Genomic DNA, 18453 nt, shown 5'->3' with positions numbered 1-18453 from the left:
TTGTCTCAAAAGTGAGTGAAAGCCTCAACAATACACCACTCTCAAACCTCAACAAACCAAGTGCTAGCTCATGTCAAAATGACAAGAGCGTACTGCTACCACACGCACTCAACAGCAACGTCCCGCTCAACAAGGCCACAAATAATAGTCCCACCTAATCTCCTAACAAAGAGAAAAGCTACGGTACCCTTCACCCTTTGTCTACAGACACTCTCCGAAAACACAGACAACACAAGAGCTGACCCGTGAAAGGCGGGAGGGGGGGAGCCCCCAGAAAGCCCCTTAGACCGCGCCGGTGCAGCCCCTTAGCCCGCGCCGGTGCCGGCTGTGAGAGGGCGGCGAGGGCGGGTGTGGCCTTTCCCCGCCCCTTCCCACTTGGGGCTACTTTAGGATAAGGCGGTAAGGGAAGCGGAACTGCCTTTCTCCACCTTTAAAAAAAAAAAGAAAAAAAGAAAAAGAAAAAAAAAAGAGAGGACTGTCTGATGTTTGTTTTCTCAGAAAAGTTCGTATTGTTTTTGTTTTAAAGTCCTCGTTTATTTTTAAGTGTGTGGGCGCTGCCTCTGCTTCAGTGAATGATGGTGAGTGGAGGAGGAGGGACGAAAGGGGAGCCGTGGTCGGCACGGTGGGAAGCGGGGTGAAGGGGTGCTCTTGAACGCTGAGCCGTGGGGCGGCTTTTTGCTGGGGGCTGTAGTGGCTTGCTCGGGTCCTCCCGCGGGGAGCGGAGGTGAGAGTTGAGCATTAGCTTTTTTTGTTCTTAAGGTGAGGAACGGGGATGCCCACAGCCGCGGTAGCGTCGCCTTGTTACACAGTGAGGGGTGCGCCGCTGCCTGGGCTGAACCCCTGAGGGTTACTGCCATCTTTAATGCCTTGAAGGTTTTAAAGTCTTAAGAGGAGGTGCGGGATTAAGGTCAGGGAGGGAATACGGCAAGTAAAAAGCCTGGAGCTTCTGTGGGGCAAAGTGTCATGGCTCGCAGCCGTCGGCGCCATGGTCTGGTGAGGACTTCGCGACAGGAGGCGCTCCGCCACACCATGACGGTCCTTTTTGTGGCGGCCCTGCCACATGGCGCCCTGCCGCACCGCCGGGCTCTTTACGCTCTGCGCATGGCCTGACCGGGCGCTTCTCCGCCTGCCCCCGCAGGCCGAGGCCAGGCGGGCAGCGCCGGTCGGCTCCGTCTGCCTCCAGTTTGCCTTTAGGGTTAGACTGGAACCCTTGCCCCGGGCGTCGGGGGCTTTCAAACAGCTTCCATTGTCCTCAGGGGCGCCTCCCCTTTTGCCCTCCCCATGCCCCCAGATCTCTTAAGGGGCGTGAAATCCTCTTCCCGCGCGCCTCGTCTGGTAACGAGGCCGTTAGGCGAGGTGCGAAGCCCGCAGGACGTTAAATGGCCGCCGTTGGCGGCGGCACGAGCGGAGCGGCGGGCCCCCCCGGTTCCGTAACGCGCCCGCCTGAGGTTCCCCCTTTGTCGTCTTTACCTACCAGAAAAAAAACAGCCTTCGCGTAGTCCGCTGTGGACTCCATGTGGTCGGTGGGAGTTACTGCCCGGACTCGCGCGTTGCTTCTTCAACATGCAAGTTGTTGTTTCTTCCGGAATTTTTTATTTGAAAAATGGAATTTGCGACTGTAACCCAGACACTTCAACAACAATATAAAAGTAGGAATTTTTTTTTTAAAGTTAAGCCTTGTAAGTGGCAGCCGTTAGCGCGCGAGCGTATTACAGTACTTGACTGATAGCTCCACCTGCTGCCTAATGGGAAGACTACATCTCCCTGTAGCGGGAGCCATGTTCTTTCTTCAGGTAGTGTGCTGTCACGGTAACCGATTCCTGCGCACAGAAAGTCTGCGCAGCAGGACATGTATCAGGAGTTTTAAATGTTTAAAAAAGAAAATGTTTTATACTTATTTTAAACATCTTTGTGTGTGAGGTCAGGGAAAGACAGGGAGAAGCCTACGAAATAGGGGACTTGTGCTTATGTGGCCGAAAGAAAAGTGAAGGTTTTCATTTCCTAGATGTGCATAAGACTGATGTTTGTAACCCACTTGAGTAGCTAGGTATTTCCACCACCTGGCCCTAACGGTAGTCCTTTCCACTTTTTTTTTTTGCCAAAAGTCTTAACTAGCCTTATGACTACTGTAGGGACTTGTGCGCCGAAAGCCGAAAGAAAAGTGAAGGTTTTCATTTCCTAGATGTGCATAAGACTGATACCCACTTGAGTAGCTAGGTATTTCCACCACCTGGCCCTAACGGTAGGCCTTCCCCTTTTTTTTCCTAGCATCATCTTAAACTTCATGCTTGCTGGAATAACGGAAAGAGCAAACTGATTAAGTTTACCTTGTGATGAGAGAAAGGGAAAAAAACCCTGTTAATTTCAGTAAGCTGAAAAAGTTTGAATAGGCCCTAAGTTTCCTGATATCTAGAATTTTGATTTCAAAGATACTTTGAGATGGATAGAAAAATCCACCCCACTCAGGGTATTTTTGAAGGGTTGGGTCACTGCTGCTGATGCTATAATTTCAGGGTAGCCAATTCTTCAACTTAAGGATTTTCTGGATCTTGAAAACTTTAGGTGGCTTAGGCTTTGGACACTGATTCAGCGGCAGTGCAAGTTCTTTGCCCATACTGTATGTAGAAGTACACAATTGTTTACATAATGCTACATTAGGTAGTAAAATAACAATTACGCATTATGCTGGTAAAATAACTTGGTTTTAGATAGGGCAAAAGTTTTGCATTGCAGTACTGAAGACTTGAAAAGTAACTTTGAAAGGAGGAGATTTTGTTTCCTGTCTTCATACTGTAAGACTTTTACCACTGTGCATTTTTCAACAACAGCTGCTCTTCAAGTTCTAAGAAATACATGTATTAACAGATCGTAAAGCTTATTTTTGATGTTGACCAATTTGTCAGAATGCCTAATCAGGATGTTTACTCTTTCTTTTAGATACTTAATGTGTAAAAGCATTAAATAAGTGTTTTCATTGAAAATTGTTTTCTGCATCATTAGCATGAGAAATGAATGCTGCACTTCCATGGCAGCCAAGGCCATCTATGACTTGTGTACCAGCAGTATCTGTATGCCTACCCACTTCCTTGTGCTGGTTCTGGCACTTGGTGGGTGCCTCTGCTGTGAGCTGTTTCCTGTTCTAGGTTGCCAGAGAATTTGCACAGCAAAGTGAATACTTCTCTTTAACCTGGTTTGCTGAAACAGATCCAGAAAGAAAGAAGTAGGAGGCAACAGTTAGGTCAGTTTAAGGTTGCTGTGGAGTTGCAGTCTCAGATTTCAGTTCAAATGCCCTCTAGCTGGGGGGTGCAGCCAAAGAAGTGGTTTCCTCACCTCTTTCTTTGTTTTTGCCCTTGTTGTGTTCTTATGTTAGCACAAGTGTTTATGTAACTGCCAAATGAGCTTGGATCAGAAGTGGGTGTATCTGAAAAGTACTACAAAATTTTTCTCCTGTGAAACATAGGATTTATTTCCTTGCACAGTGATATAAAGAGCTGTCGTGGTACAAGGGGAGGGAAGGGGGATAACTACCCCTTTTCTGTTTACAGCAGAAATGTTCTATTACACAATCTCTATTACTGTGGAACAGTGGAAGTTGCAGTCTCCCAACTTCACTGGAGGGTAGAGGGAGTTCTTAGAGGATAAAGGGAAAGGATTGACTTGCAACTTTTATTGAGAATTTGCATTTACTCATAGTCAGTGAGTAAATTGATGATAGGCAAGAGTATCTGGTTTGATGGAACCAGATTCTGTCTGAGGTATAGCTTCATGAAATGGTTTTGAACAGAATTGATGGCTTAGTGGTTCTCAGGAGGCTAAGCCTCCCCATCTCCATTTCCTCTTCTGCATCCACTGATCCTGAGGTGGATCTGGTGCCTGTCTGATAGCATGCTAAGCTGATTCAATTCTGCTACAGTAGCAGAATACTAACTGGGTGAAAAACTGCTCATTTTATGTTAACCTTCCTGCCAGATTTTGTTGAGCCAGCTTAATTGAACTGACAAGTATTAGAACTTGTGCAGAAGTGGTGTGGGAAAAGAGATGGGGCAAACCTTCTCTGGCTTTTAGTAATGGTGTGTTGTTAATTTGGTTCGGTCATACTGAAATCATATTTGGAGGGCTGTATTCTAGTTTTGGCTTTGTATAATTGCTGGGCAAATCATGTGCCACATGTATAGTTTGGTTCTTGTAATTTTCTTATTCCCTTACTGGGTGTCCAGTTTGAATGAGTACTTGTCACTCATAGCTGCAGTTTTAAATGTGCATTAAACATGGAAATTGTTACATTGAAAAATTGGATGCTACCTATTGCAAATTACTAGGTTTCAAAATACCAGATAACTTTGACTAAATCAAAGTTTGGAGTATCTGAAGTAGGGATAATGCCACACCAGTGGAATTGTGAGGAAAAGCTTATTAATGTTTCAGAGTACATTAATATAGAGGGATGAGTAACACTGAACTGGTCAGAGTTTGTTCTTACCAGCCAGGCAAAGCATGGCACACAGCTGGAACCATTCATTCAGGAGGGCAGAAGATGAGAGGGGCTAGAGTTTGCCATGCCCATGGTGCTTATGTTGTGTTTTAGTTCTTGTAAATACCTTTGTAAAACACTTCAAACCTTATGCAGAGTATGGAACACATCTTTGCTAGCATCAGTAACAAGAAATGGAATTGCATGTGGTCTGTTCATTTGAACAAAATACTGAATTACTGTTTGTTTAGGGAGCATCGTATCTTCCTCTGCACTGAATGAATCCATAACTCCTAGGCTGTGACAAAATGCTTTAGGACCAAAAGGGTGCGTCTGAAGCCTGGGTGTACAAAGCACATCATGACTGTAGTTGCTCTATAATCTTAACATTCTTTGCAGTTGTTCTGTACGTGTAGTGCATGCTTAAGATCCTGCTTTGGTGCAGATAACTCGGAAACAAGTTTGTAGTCGTTCATATTCCTGTTGTAGTTGACAAAGTCTTTTTTTCTGAGAAAATGAATAGTGTGAATATTCCATTAAGGTCTGATTTCCCTTCTTACAGCTAACTTATAGTATAACCCTGTTACCTGTGCTGTAAGGCTGTTCGTAAGCTTACTCACATCTCAAGTATTTAAAGCTTTTGACCAGGAAAATGATGGAATTTTTTCTGTTGGATAATCAATTTACAGTAAATTGTATCTTTAAAGAATTTAATGTCTTGCTTACATCTGAAAGGAATTTCGTAAAGTTTGAAAATGAGTTATTTTGGCATTCTCACTGTGTTTGGTAGTAGTAGCACTGGTCATGAAGCTTCATATAGTCAGACAGGGCTACTTAAAGTAGTCTAGGTTAGGTTTAGATTTAAATTATTAAAGCTGCTTAGAATAATTACTTTAACTTTTTTCCAATGAGTGGTCTATTTGCAGTGAGTACATCCTTTAAGGAATTGGAAAGGTGCTATTGAAATTCATTGTCCCATGCTATATCTATAGGAGGATGCAGGCATTCTAGTATGTTAAAGTGAACTATAATAATTTGACTGAAATATGTATTTCTGTTTAAATTTTTCAGTCTGCAAATGTGGAGGCCCAGTGTGCAGGTGTCTTGGAGGATAATACCCGTTTGTCAACAACCAGTCAAGGATATGTTTTACCAGAAGGAAAAATCATGCCAAACACAGTCTTTGTTGGTGGAATTGATATAAGGGTATTTATATACTTTTAATTGTTTAAGATAGGTATAGGGCACTTCAGTGGGAAGAAAATGGGAATTTGACTCCTGGGTGGTTTTTTTAATGTGTGTCTTTACAATCTTAAGGTATTGCAGTGTCAGGAGAGAATTTTGGGACAGGTGAGTAACTTTAGTTCTTATAGTAGTAGAAGATGGGTTTAAAAAATGGTACTGGCTGCTTTAAATCAGTTCTGAATAGTTGAATGTGTCTGAAGAAGTTTAAGATTTTGTTTCTTTTAGATGAATGAAGCAGAAATTCGGAGTTTCTTTGAACGATACGGTACTGTGAAAGAGGTGAAAATAATCACTGACAGAACTGGTGTTTCCAAAGGGTGAGTAGAACATGAATAGTTGTTTTAAGTTGCTGCTTACGTGGACATAATTCTGTCATAGCTGATATGAGCAGCTACTTAGCAGCACACTTGACATGCTTAAGCCTTAACACTAGCTGAAGTTTCCTGTTGTGGTGAATTAACACTGTGAAACCTGTAAATCTAGATTGCCCCTAAATCTATATAATCTTGTAAAGAATAGCCTGATTTTTCTGACTTCAGTGTATCTGTTCAGGGAAAAGAGGGTTATTGTCACTTAACCAGTGGAAGCAAAGCTTGAAACTTGTGTGATGTTTATGCAGACAGTTCTTTTGTAGGACTCTTCTGATGGCTAGAGTAGTTAACAATCTGGAGAGAGTTGAGGATGGTTAAGAGAAGGGGTAGATGGTTTATTCAGGGGAATGGGACTGTACTCTTCTGACACTCAGGGATAAGTTATAGAGAAAACAACCAAACTTGTTTGAGTGAATAGTGAAACTAAGTAAGTGAACGAAGTTGAAGCAAAGGAAATTCCTATTTGATATATAGAAGAATTCTGAATTGTCTGTGGTGAAACACTTAAATTAGAATGCGTAGGACCTTAGCTTGTTGAGTTCTGGGGAAACTCTCCCAGTTTTGAAGCCATCCCTGCTTTGAGAAGGAGGCTTCACCTTCTGGAGGTTCCTTCCAGCCCAATTTTTTCTGAGATTCTGTGAGCAGATCCTAAGAGTCATGTTTTCTTAGGCATATATAATAATGCATGAGCTGGAAAGCTGTTTTATTTCCTCATATCCTTTGCTAGTCTTCATGGTGAATTCTGATGTGCAGTTAGCCAGTGTATGTTCTGAGTATTGATAATGAATTGGCATACTCCATTGATTGACACAACTGTTCCTATAATGCTCTGAAATTACCTTCATTTTATAGACTAAATAAACTAGGGGGGCAGTGAAATAAATTGAAAAACCTCTTCAAGAATCACTTCCCCCACTGGTATCACCGTTTCTGTAATGCCTGCTTTCATCCAAACCTCTGTAGTAAATACAAAATTTGATGATAATTTGGGTCTTAATACTTAAAAGATGTTTTTACTTTCTCAGTTAGTAATATTGACAATAGTGCTCATTTTAAGTAGCTGAAATGGAATAGCCCTTACATCTATTTCATGTTACTCTAGAATCTGGCATTCAATTCCTTTCATCTGGCCCAGCAGTATATGCTGCTAGGTAGCAGTAAATACATTTTCATGCTGAATTACAAACTAATGTCCTAGTTGATACTTTTAGCATGCAATAATAATGTACATGGCATATATGCTGTTAACTGGCCTGTTCAAAATAATTTAGCTAACAAACAAATCAAAAAATGGCTATTGAATAACCTGTTCTTTCTTTTCAGGTATGGATTTGTATCTTTCCTGGACAACGTGGATGTTCAAAAAATAGTAGAAGTAAGCTCTTTGTTGAAATTATCTGAAGAAGTTGATACATGAAGGCTAGAGACATGTTCAGGGGAAACAAAGTTATGTAGCCTGTAGAGTAAATTAGGATGAGGAAAGTCTAGGGCTGCCCAAAAAATAAACTTGCTAAAATATCTACTGGTGGTAGAATCTTTGTGTATTTACTTAAAGAAACAAAATTAGTTGTAGCCTTGGTGTGCTTGAACATCTCACGTCACTGTATTTCTGGTTGTTCTCATTCATTTATGTGCTGGAAAGCTTCATGTGTGTTTTTGGCTGTTTGCTTTCTGTATTGGATGATTGTCATAGAACCCTTGTGCTTATGGTAGATACATAGACCTGTCAGCATTATTACTGGGAATAACAGTAATAATAACAGAAAACGGCATTAGTTTTTTACTTAAGTCTCAGCAGTTGAAGTATGTGTTTCTTTCTTGCAGTTTTTGTGCATTTGGACGTTACCTGGAGTGCAAGTATTTTTTAAGCCTCCTTGACTACAAGATGCAACTGTTCATGTCATGGTTTTCCTGTAGCTCACACAGAAGATAAAGGGGTAGAACTGGTACAGCCCTTCTGCTCTTAGAGTTCAGTATCAGAGAAGTTTTAAATCTTAACGCTTATGACAAAATCTGTTATTTGGCTTTGGTAGACTTCAGCGGGTCACAAACCACTGACAAAGCTTTTTGTTTTCCCTCTTTCTACCAAAACTCAGTGCAATAACTGTGAAAATAAACATGTATTGAAATATTTCCCTATCTGAAGTCTTTGCCTCAGAAAACTCCCGTGTCTCCGGAGGATGAACAGTCTCTCATTTGCTTCTGAAGCTCTCAGGAAAATAGGTCTGTAAGACAAATACAGATGAATGTGCCAGGCACAAATTTAGTGTTTTGTGATATGTTCAGATGTGTTTACTGGCTGTCCAGCTCCTTAAGGGGGAAGAGAACATCTTTGAACAAAGTGGAGAGCAGTCAATCTCCAGCAGGAGATTCTTGATTCTCATGAAAAGACTTCAGAAGCTTGCTGTTCTCTAACTCTCATGGTATGCTGACAAAAATACTGCCGTATTGAGCAACAGACTTTATCTGAGAATGTTTTTTACCATGGGTTACATTTATTGTACTAGATCAGTGTGGAATGCTTGCTCTGAAGCAGCAATCTCTGTAGAGAGCTCTTGAGTAGCATTGTCATTTGAGCCATGTATATTGCTGACTTTCTGTGTGCATTTCTTCAAAACTAAAAGCCCGCAGTGTATCTCTATAGTACTTGCTGATGTGACTTTGTACACCAGAGGTCTTGGAAGACCCAGAGGTATATGGCAGACTTTCTTTTCAGTGCAAATTCCAGGTGTACAGGCAGTACAAATTACTGTCTTGTCAGGAAGAATCATGTCCAGCTAGAAATCATCTTACAAAGCTGTTAGCTTCTAGAGGGGATGGAAAGAGGGAAAGGATGAACATCTGCATTTTAGAGCTTGTCATAAGCAGAGATCACCTCGCTAAACCATTTCAGGCGTTATCTGTACTGAGTGGTCACAATGTTTTATGTAAATAACAAGATAGAGCCTCTGGGTAGTTAGAATCACTCTAGATGCCAGTGCTTGTCGGCCTAGCTCTGTAGCTTTGTGCAATCTGAAAGTATTTTTCTTCTGATTTAGGTCTGATTCCATTTGTAACTGCACTCTGGTCCAGAGTGAAACTGTTTGCAGTTCAGAGCAGAAAGCTACCTTCTGCTTTGAGGGGAGGCCTGTCTTCGAAGAGCTCTTGGTTGCTCAAGTGGAAAAGGTGGTTTTGCATGGTTCTGAGCACAACAGGACTGTAGGATCAATTGGAGAAAAAAAAAAACAAAACCCCCAAAACCCCCCAATATATCTTACTTGATCCTATTTTTATCAGTATGAGAAGATGAACAAATTACAAGACTTTTTCTGTATCACTGTTCTGTTTATTTTGCTTATTTTTACAATCAACAATAAAGTTGCTGTTACCTGTTCAAAGTACTTTAGCAGAAATGGGAGGAAAAGCTTGGTGAGGTGTCTGTCAAAATTGCAAACTGCCTATTTCCTTCTGAAGCAGGCAAGTTTTTAGTGTTCCATGAGATAGATGCAGATTATGTAGTCTATTTAGATTTCTAATAGTGATTTTAATACTTGGTACTAAATTTGTATTAATGGGAGTAAAACAAATCTTCCACTTCTGATGTGTAAAGCATTTGTAAACCTCAATGCAGCCCTCTGAACTGTAACAGAGTACTTACTTCAGGTAGTGTCATGTGTGCTATGCACATCTTCATAGGTGGGTAAACAAGTTTCTTGTCACCATCATGGCAGAGAATGTGAGATCAGACCCAAAGGTGAATTCGCTTTTGGAAGTTTTGTGTGGAGAAGTTCTTGAGTACCTGAATAAACATTAATCTACTTAAATCCATGTATTAAAGTGACTTTCTATACTCTAGACTTAAACTGTAATCTTGCAGAGAACAAAATCTTACAGGCCCTCTCCTACAGTCAGTCCAAATAGACCTTGAAGTGTAAGGATGTTGTGGTGCCATTTCAGCCTACATCCGTCGGTGAATGTTCTAGTTTTTCAAACTAAGCAGTTTTGCTGAAGAACACATAATTCAACTTCTGCAGGGAGGGAGGGTGCTTGGAATTCTTCCTGTGCTTTTGTTATGGCCCCAGATACTGTGCTGGCAAAGCAGTACTCAATCATTGATCATTGGAAGTCTGAAATCCTGTCTTCTGTGTGAACTAGCATTTGGGCACAACTTGCAGAATGAGAAGTTACATGTGTTCTCGGGCATTTGCTGAGCACTGAGGAGTGCTTCCAGCCCTGTTTTGCAAGTCTGTCAGATGCTTGTATTCCTGGGTTTGGGGTATTTGAGGAGCATGTGAACCGTATTTCAGTTTTGCTCTTTCTTTATAGTCTGTGCTGCATAGATGCTTTGGCCAAAAAAGTTGTGAAATATCATGTTTGCTGGATGTCCCAAAGGAGCGCATGTGAAAATCTCTCTAGAGAGAATACAGTAACATGCAGGTAAACAGTAGTGCTTAGACAGCCTTCCATTTCCTTTAATATTGGGTGGACAGCTTCTAACATATTACATGAAGCCTGTTAGGAAGTTTGTGGGAAGGAAGGTAAGTGGTGATGTAAACAGGGTTTCAAGGGAACCTATACTATGGTCACTCTGCATTAATATCCTTACTGAGGCAGGAATAGTTCGAATCTGTGTATATAAAAGCAGAAGGCTGACAGTCACTAGTAGGTAGTTGCAAACTACTAGTAGTGTATGCTGCTATTAAGGCAAGTGATATATAATAGGTTTGGAGAGTCGGTGAGTAGGGAAATGAGTGTGCTGAGAGCATTGCAGGAAATTAAAGGTAAAAGGCATAAGTTGAGGTGGGAGAATTAGAATGGAGGCTGTTGAGCCTGTATGCAAGTTGATGATACTGTGGTGTAGAAGCAGAGTACAGTCTCTTTAAAATGAAACAAACCACCCACTTGCTGATTCCGCAGCTTACAAAATAACCTGTCTTTCAGTCACAAATCAACTTCCATGGCAAAAAGCTGAAACTGGGGCCAGCGATTAGAAAGCAACAAAACTTGTGTAAGTATACATAAACAAATTTGTTCATATTGCAAGTATATTAAAAATTTTGGTTTTTTTCTTAATTCTACATTAACATCCTTGTAAATCCTTTTTATCTGATGTAATATGTATATTACAATTCAGTTCTGAATTTTATGACCTCACTACTTCAGTGGTGTTGCACAGATTTAATAATAAAACTCAGGTTGGTAGCACAATACAGTTAATGTTGAGTTGAATTTGAGTCAAAACGCTTAAGGTTTTTTGCAGCTTGAATTCAGATTATTAATGAAATACATGTGAAAATGTCTTAATGCTTTATTTTTCTTTGCTTTAAAACAAGGTTCTTATGTGCATCCCAGACCATTAGTCTTCAATCCTCCTGCACCACAGTTCCATAGTGTATGGGGTAATCAAAATACAGAGACATACATGCAGCCTCCAGCTGTAATGAGCCCAGTAACACAGTATGTTCAGGTAAGGCTGTTCATGCCACTGATTTTGCATCATAATATTTTTGAAGGTGCAAGCACATACAACTTCAGGAATATGTATTGAGATTCCAGTCTTATCTTACCCACTTGTTTTCATATTACCTTCCCCAATAAGAAACGCCCAACTTAAAACCACATAAAAGAATGCCAACGACCCTGAAAAAATTATTCAGTGATGCGATCTCTTTATAAAACAAAAGATGGGAAGATACTTCTTATTTTGAGAACGAGAAAACTGTTGGAGGTGGAGCTAAGATTTAATCATATAACAGTTCTTAAGTGGTCTTGTTACTTGTCACAGATGCACTTCACAAATCAAATGCATCTGGATATTTAATGTACTGCTGCCCTGCCTCAGAATAAACCACAAACTTTAAAATGTATTTTTTTAAACAAGTATGGAACCAGAAGTTGGCTGTGGACTTCTTTTTAAGAACACTGTTACGGCATCTGCTGTTAACAGCTGGGACCAGTACAGTATGGCTACAGGACATCACTTTATTGGTACTTCAGATAAGCATTCTTACTGAGGTGTAGGTAGGGTACTTCTGGCCTTGTTAATGAGTCCTGTACTGTGAATAGAAGGCTTTCCAGATTATGGTCTCTTCCTGTATTAACCCTATATGATATAGCAATACAACAGGGCAATATTAATTGCAAACTGATTCTGTTTTGTATATTTTCTTAAGCAAAAGATGATGAGCAAACTGCAGTGACTCGCAAAAATATTTTTTGCTAAGGCAGAGAGCTTGACAGTAGCACTCTTGCTGATTCTCTAAGTTTATTGGGAGAGTGAAATAGTGTAGGAGGAACTAATTCTCTTAAATGCTGGAATGTGCCTTTAGCTATTCTCTGAAGAAGCTGAGAAGGTTCCAGGTTAACACTGTATTAAAATACTTGCAGTGAAGAAATGCTGGGAAATTGTCTGAATTGTAATACTTAGCTTGCCTTTGGCTCCAAGAAGCTGATCTCCAGGCTGTAGTCCATTATTTCATGGTAGTTGGTCTGTTTCAGGTCTACTTTAGAAAGTTTATGGGATGAGTTGTACTTCTGAAATGACTAAAAAGATCAGCTACAAGCAGACGTGGTATTTTTAGATATGTAATACACTTTAGAATCCCACTTTCTTGAGATTTTTAGTGCCTGAAGTGCTGAAACCCCAAGGGAAATCTGTAAGGGTTGCTTTTAAATAATGAAGCTAGTCTGAAACAGGAATTGAAGTAACAATGTGACTACATATTTCTAAAAACGCTCTCCTGGCTTTATAAATACCTTTACAGATACCATACTTTTATCTTGCTTCAAACTTGCATTTTTAAAAAAAAGCTTTATTTGCAGACATATCCATACAGTTCGCCAGCTTTATTGATACAGCAGCAAGTTCCTGTAGGATATCAGCCAGCCTACAACTACCAGGTATGTAATTCTTTAGTAGCAGCAGAAAGGCTGTTTGATACCTGACAAAACTTGAATGGAATGAACGGTGTTAACTTGAGTCTGATCTTTCTGTGTTTGTCTTTCTGTGAATTCTATTTCCCTTCAGCTCCTGCCTCACAGAAATCAAAAGTAAAAACAAAATTAGTGATGTTTTTATTCTAATGCAATGAAAACTGTTCAATAATTTAGCATACTCTAGTTTGGTATTTTTTTAAAATACGCAATGATAAAACAACTTCCAAATTAGCAAAAAGTACATGGATCAGTGATACTCTTTTCTCATGGGAAGGAACTTTGCATTTGTACATGCTATAGTGCAGGTAGTTGATGTTAGTTACTTAAAACAGAATCACTGAGTTTTATCAGACTATATAAGTATGGGATGTATATAGAGGGGGGGGATGTGCTCTTGAGCTCTGAAAATGTCTGGGAAGGCACTTAGCTGATAGTGATTTTTGAACTCGTAAGTGAAATGTGCGGGTAAGTCCTGTTACTGAAAATAAACTAGAAGTAGTTTAGTAACTGGAAGTAACTAGAGGTTTGAGATGTTTTCAGTGTGGCTGCTGTGATTCCCCTTATTTTCCTAATCTTTAGAAATCTTGTTTTTTAAATATGTTTTTAAAACTTGGAATGAGAAGAGGAAGGAGGTAGTTGAGTTTGTGGTAAGGATGACCTTGTGCCAAACACTACATGAGGTACATGTGAAAAAGCTATCTTGCTGGATAGAAGACTGTAAACTACTGTTTAATGAAAAATCCAGACATGAAATGTTATAAATGATGGCTCTTAAAGAGCGGCTACTTGCCTGTGTTGGAAATGAATGAATACAAGCTGGTTCTTGTCCAATTCTTGTTTAAGGTTCAACCACAATGGCTTGCTGGGGAGCAAAGAAATTATGTTATGCCTCCGGTAAGTCTACAAAGTTAAGCTTCTGGAACTTTGTCTTCTCAATTAGCACACTGTTTTGACAGCTTGATACTTAAAAAAAAAAATATCAAACTCTTGTTTTGTTGACTGGATCTATGTCATCTGGTCTATACAAATCTGTAGCTGCTGATGGGAGTAGGTAATTGTTTAGGATTTCCTACTGACTTGGTGCTTTTTTTAGGACCTGCCTGGCAGAAAAGAACTATCTGTTTTATGGCATTATTCCATATGTTCTGGTCACAGAATTCTGAATTTTAGCATGAACAGAACTGTCTTTTCATGAAAAGTTGAAGGAAAAATAAGTGGTAACCTGATGCACAATCCTGGCTTACAAGATCTGTATAATATTACTGCTTATTGTTCCAAATTTTTTTAAATTTAAAAAGCCTCAAAATATTCTGCTCTGCAAATGCTGATTTTTTTTTTTGGCTCCTTTCAACAGTTGTTTTATTTTTTAAATGATTTGCCAGGCTGCTACAGACTGTAGATGGTGCTGATGGCTTCTAAAGAAATTACTTGCTTTCTGTGACTTTACACAAGTGACATCCACAAGAGAGGAAAATATATTGTGTATTTCTTTAACAGTGTTGGAACTTTAAACTTGCATCTTAGAAGGCATTTTTGTGTTCTTTGGGTATAATCTTGTATTTATTGAGTACAGTTTCTATTAAGTGTTTAAAAGCTGTAATACTTAATTTTCTTCTGAATGGTATTCTTTCAAGCTAATTCCCAGCAGAATGTAGAACGTGTGGAAGGTAAATGGCGAAAAAATGAAGAAAATGGAACTCTGTGCATATATATATTGCTGCCTGCATGCATCTGACAATTCTGTCTGATCATATTAGAAGAATACTTTTTTCCTGCTCATTTCCAGTCGTGTGTACTGTGTTTACTTTCAGCTTCTCAGCAGAGAAGCAGCCTTTTTCTTTTCATGGAAAGTCTGTATTTCTGTTAGTGAGAATTACCTTTGCTTTAATGGGGGAAGAAACACTCGAAAGAGTTCAGAAGTCACTGAAATACTGATTACCCTGTTGGCTTGAAACAAAACATCCGTGAACATGATACGGCCACAGTATATCACTCAACGATTAAATGGTAGCAAGCCAAAGAGTTTTGAGAGGTGTGCATGGTGGTTTTCATTAGACATTTTAAGCTTGATTATATGAGCAAGCAACTTTTTTTAGAACATTCTCAGTTAAGCAACTTTAAGTATCATTCTTTACATACTCAAAAGAGGACAGGCACATAAGGAGATAGGAAACTTCATCCTTCAGTCTACTGCTTTATACCTACCTATTTGTTTGGTGGATAATCACAATTTCCATTCATAAATGGAATGCCCCAGTTGTGATGAGGTCAGATATGATACGCCTTTTGATGGTTAGGGATGGTGGTCAAGGGAATAGTCTACTAACACGGTAGGCTTCCGTATCTCCCAATATCATCAGCTTGAAATTACAGTGTCAGTGTTCAAGGGCTTTTGGGAGTGTCGGGTGGTACATGTTGTGGTTGCTGTGTATAATCACAAATAACATCCTTAAGAATGATGTTGCAAGAAACTGAAAACTACTGTCAAGCCTGGGTAAATCTGACTACTTTGAAGAAAAAGTTTTGTCCCTGGAAAGTGAGAATGCTTAACCCTGCTGTTGAGATCCTGGTAAAATTGGCTGTAAAAGCTGCTAATTCTCTCTGGAAGGGTGTTTCTGTAAAGAGTAACTGCTTTATCAGCCTCTTTGCTATTGTAATTAAACTCTGCACTGGGTTGCCAATTGCAACACTGCACTGTAAGCAGAGGGAAGTGGGGAGAGTTTTAAAAAAAAAAAAAAGCTGTAAAATGGCTCGTGTTTTTCTAGACCTTTTTACATCTTAAAAAATGGAGTATATTAGCATGAAGGAAGCTTCAAACAAGAAATAACTGTAGAGAGAAAAGCAACTTCTTGGAAGGGCGGTGGTAGTAGATGTTTTGTTTCCCCTTCTTTCATTTGATTTTAGTGCTTAATCTCTTGAAGTTACCTGCTGGTTGTCTTGAATTCTCAGTGAATGCCTTCGTTGCTCAATACGCTTGATGGCAAAACCCATACATGGAGGAAGTAGGTTGAGGAGCTAACTCTCAAGAGTGATTACAGTGGGGAGAAAAGACATTTATTAGAATATATCCTTTTTGGAAGGGAGTAGAACTGTCTTAAAACAGATCAGGATACAGTATTTCCTCCACTCGTGAAACTTTACTAAATGTGTGAAGATAAATTTGGCATAGCTTATGGATAGGTGAGGACCAGTGACAACACAACTGTGCATATTTTCCCAGTGTTACTGAAACTGCAATATTTAAAAAAAACTATACAGGTTTATACTTCAGTAAGCTATCACTGCACTGAGGATCCAGAATTTATACAGACAGAATGTGCTGTTCCAGAGCCCACGCAGTCGTCTACTAACAGTCCACAAAAGGTAAGTGCTTTCTCAGAACTTCAGTGTCTTTTGTCATAAATCCTATTCCCAGAAATTTGCATGTGAGGATTATGTGGCTTGGTGAAGAGGGCCTCTGACCAGTATCCTAGAAATTAAGGTTATATTTGCTGCTTTAGCCAGTTGCTCAATCCACTGTATCTGATTTCTGTGTACAACTTCAGAAGCCTCACGTTTCCTTGAAATTATTAGTGCTTGTCTTTAGTGCTGAGGGCTGTATAAAATCTGTGTTCTACTTCATTAAGTACAACAGTGTTTTTAAGTTAGAAGGCTCTACTTAAACTGCTGAGAATTATAGGGGAAATTGTAAGTATTAAAAAAACAGGTTAGGTAGAACTGCCTGCTATCTTATGCAGATTTATTTTAAGCTTCAAACATCTGAATTGGTAATGTTTTACTCCCTTCTTCACCTTCTTTTGTGGAAGGTGACCCCAGTTTAGCCAACAGTTGGCTCTGAATTCAGTTTTCTTAAGGAGACTTCATTTTCCAGCTGTCAGCCTATTCCAAAACTGAACTGGTATGTCACCGGTCAGAGCTGTTATGTTGTAAGTAACATCTAAGGGTGATAATGAGTTACTTATGTCATATGTCACCGGTCAGAGCTGTTATGTTGTAAGTAACATCTATAATGAGTTACCAAGATAAAAGATTTAAAAAAAAAAAAAAGACAGAGCTCAGGAAATGTAGCAGTTCAGATAAAAAAAAAAAAAGACAGAGCTCAGGAAATGTAAGGCAGTTCAGAGGAATCTTGAATGCTAAGTAAACCCTGTGACACACCCATATTGCTAGTAGTGGGCTAACTAAGAAAATTAGTATTGTTTATGGATGCACCTATAACTGTATTTCAGAAGTCTGTGGACAGGAGCATACAAACAGTAGTATCCTGTCTGTTTAATCCTGAGAACCGTCTGAGGAACACCTTTGTATCACAGGAAGACTACTTTAAGGTATGTAGTGAAAGCAAAATTAAATCCCTCAAACATGGCTGACCTTCAATTTGTTCACCTACAGGACGCCATAAAGATGAAGGTATTAAGAATGCCATTTGAATTTTCTCTTGTACATGCTCTGAGATGTATAGGTTTGGCTCTCAGTTGCTTAATACTGGAAACAAGTGCTGAAGTTGGATTCAGTGGATTTAATACAAGACTGCATAAAAAATGCTGAACAGTTAACTCATGGATGCTTAGAGCATAAGACTGGCTAATCACTTCTCAGTGACATTGCTGAAAGGGCAGTGGGGTTACTCCCTAGTATGGGTAGAGGATGTTGAGTTTGAGCCTTTATGGTCTTTACACCAGTTAAGTACCCACTGTGGATGGTGGCCCTTTATAGTTTGTGTAAAATGTCTACACTTTAACCAATGAACTGTAGTCCAGGTTGGTGTCTGGTCATTGTATTTTTGCTGTATGTGTACAGTCTTTGTAGAATTGCAGTTTCTGATTACATTTCAAGTGGTGTTTAATTTCTGTTGTTTATTAATGTTACATTTAAGACTTTGCTTCCTTTTTTTAAAAGGACAGACATATGAACTAGGTACATGTACTCTGAAGCAGGAATACAGAAGCTGTATTTATCAGTTTTGGAGGGGGTTGGATAGAGTACAGAATGTCTTGGGATACTTTTCATGAAACTTTAGTTGCTTTATTTTGATTATCTAGAAAATTTTTTTCCTGTCTTTTCTCCTATCCCATTTCAGGAGAGGAAGGCGCATCACTTCAGAAAAGGAAGAGCAGTACTCAAAAGTGTTTGATCAACAAAGACTTTATCTAAATTCATTAACTTGATGTTACTACAGTTCAGTTTATACTGCATATATTGCTAACCTTTTTCAAAAAGTTGCTTCAAGTTGAAGTTTGTGTTCCTATTCTACCTGTTCCAATACAGTTGTTTTTGCTTGAGTAGTTTGAAGTTTAAAGTTGTAAGAGTTGACAAAACATCCAGGTTTTATTAATCGTTTGCATGCTTCTCCTGATAACTAACTGGAATGTTAAAGAGGTTATATGGGAAAAACACTTCTTGTTTGGTGCATGTGGATTTTCTTCTGAGCTTTAAGGTACAGTTTGCATG

The 18453-nt window shown here is 39.5% G+C and overlaps 1 protein-coding gene across 1 annotated transcript; it reads left to right on the top strand.

Annotated features, from left to right (window-relative positions):
* Positions 1-1379: 1379 nt before the first annotated feature.
* Positions 1380-18136, top strand: DAZL (deleted in azoospermia like). Its single transcript, XM_009288646.1, has 11 exons — positions 1380-1430; positions 5543-5677; positions 5942-6033; positions 7411-7462; positions 11008-11074; positions 11400-11533; positions 12889-12966; positions 13846-13896; positions 16261-16365; positions 17232-17330; positions 18083-18136. Exons 1-11 carry the CDS (start codon positions 1380-1382, stop codon positions 18134-18136), a joined length of 918 nt encoding a protein of 305 aa, XP_009286921.1.
* Positions 18137-18453: the final 317 nt, after the last annotated feature.

Source organism: Aptenodytes forsteri, unplaced genomic scaffold (assembly GCF_000699145.1).
Source record: "Aptenodytes forsteri isolate BGI_AS27 unplaced genomic scaffold, ASM69914v1 Scaffold9, whole genome shotgun sequence".
Classification (NCBI taxonomy): Eukaryota; Metazoa; Chordata; class Aves; order Sphenisciformes; family Spheniscidae; genus Aptenodytes; species Aptenodytes forsteri.
Note: the sequence above shows the minus strand (reverse complement) of the source record. Positions and strands in the feature narration are given on the sequence as shown.

Coding starts and splice junctions, on each gene's coding strand:
- DAZL (XM_009288646.1), top strand. CDS start 1,380: ATGGCCGCCGTTGGCGGCGGCACGAGCGGAGCGGCGGGCCCCCCCGGT. Junction 11,075..11,399: donor TAGAAAGCAACAAAACTTGT/GTAAGTATACAT, acceptor CTTTAAAACAAG/GTTCTTATGTGCATCCCAGA. Junction 16,366..17,231: donor CTACTAACAGTCCACAAAAG/GTAAGTGCTTTC, acceptor ACTGTATTTCAG/AAGTCTGTGGACAGGAGCAT.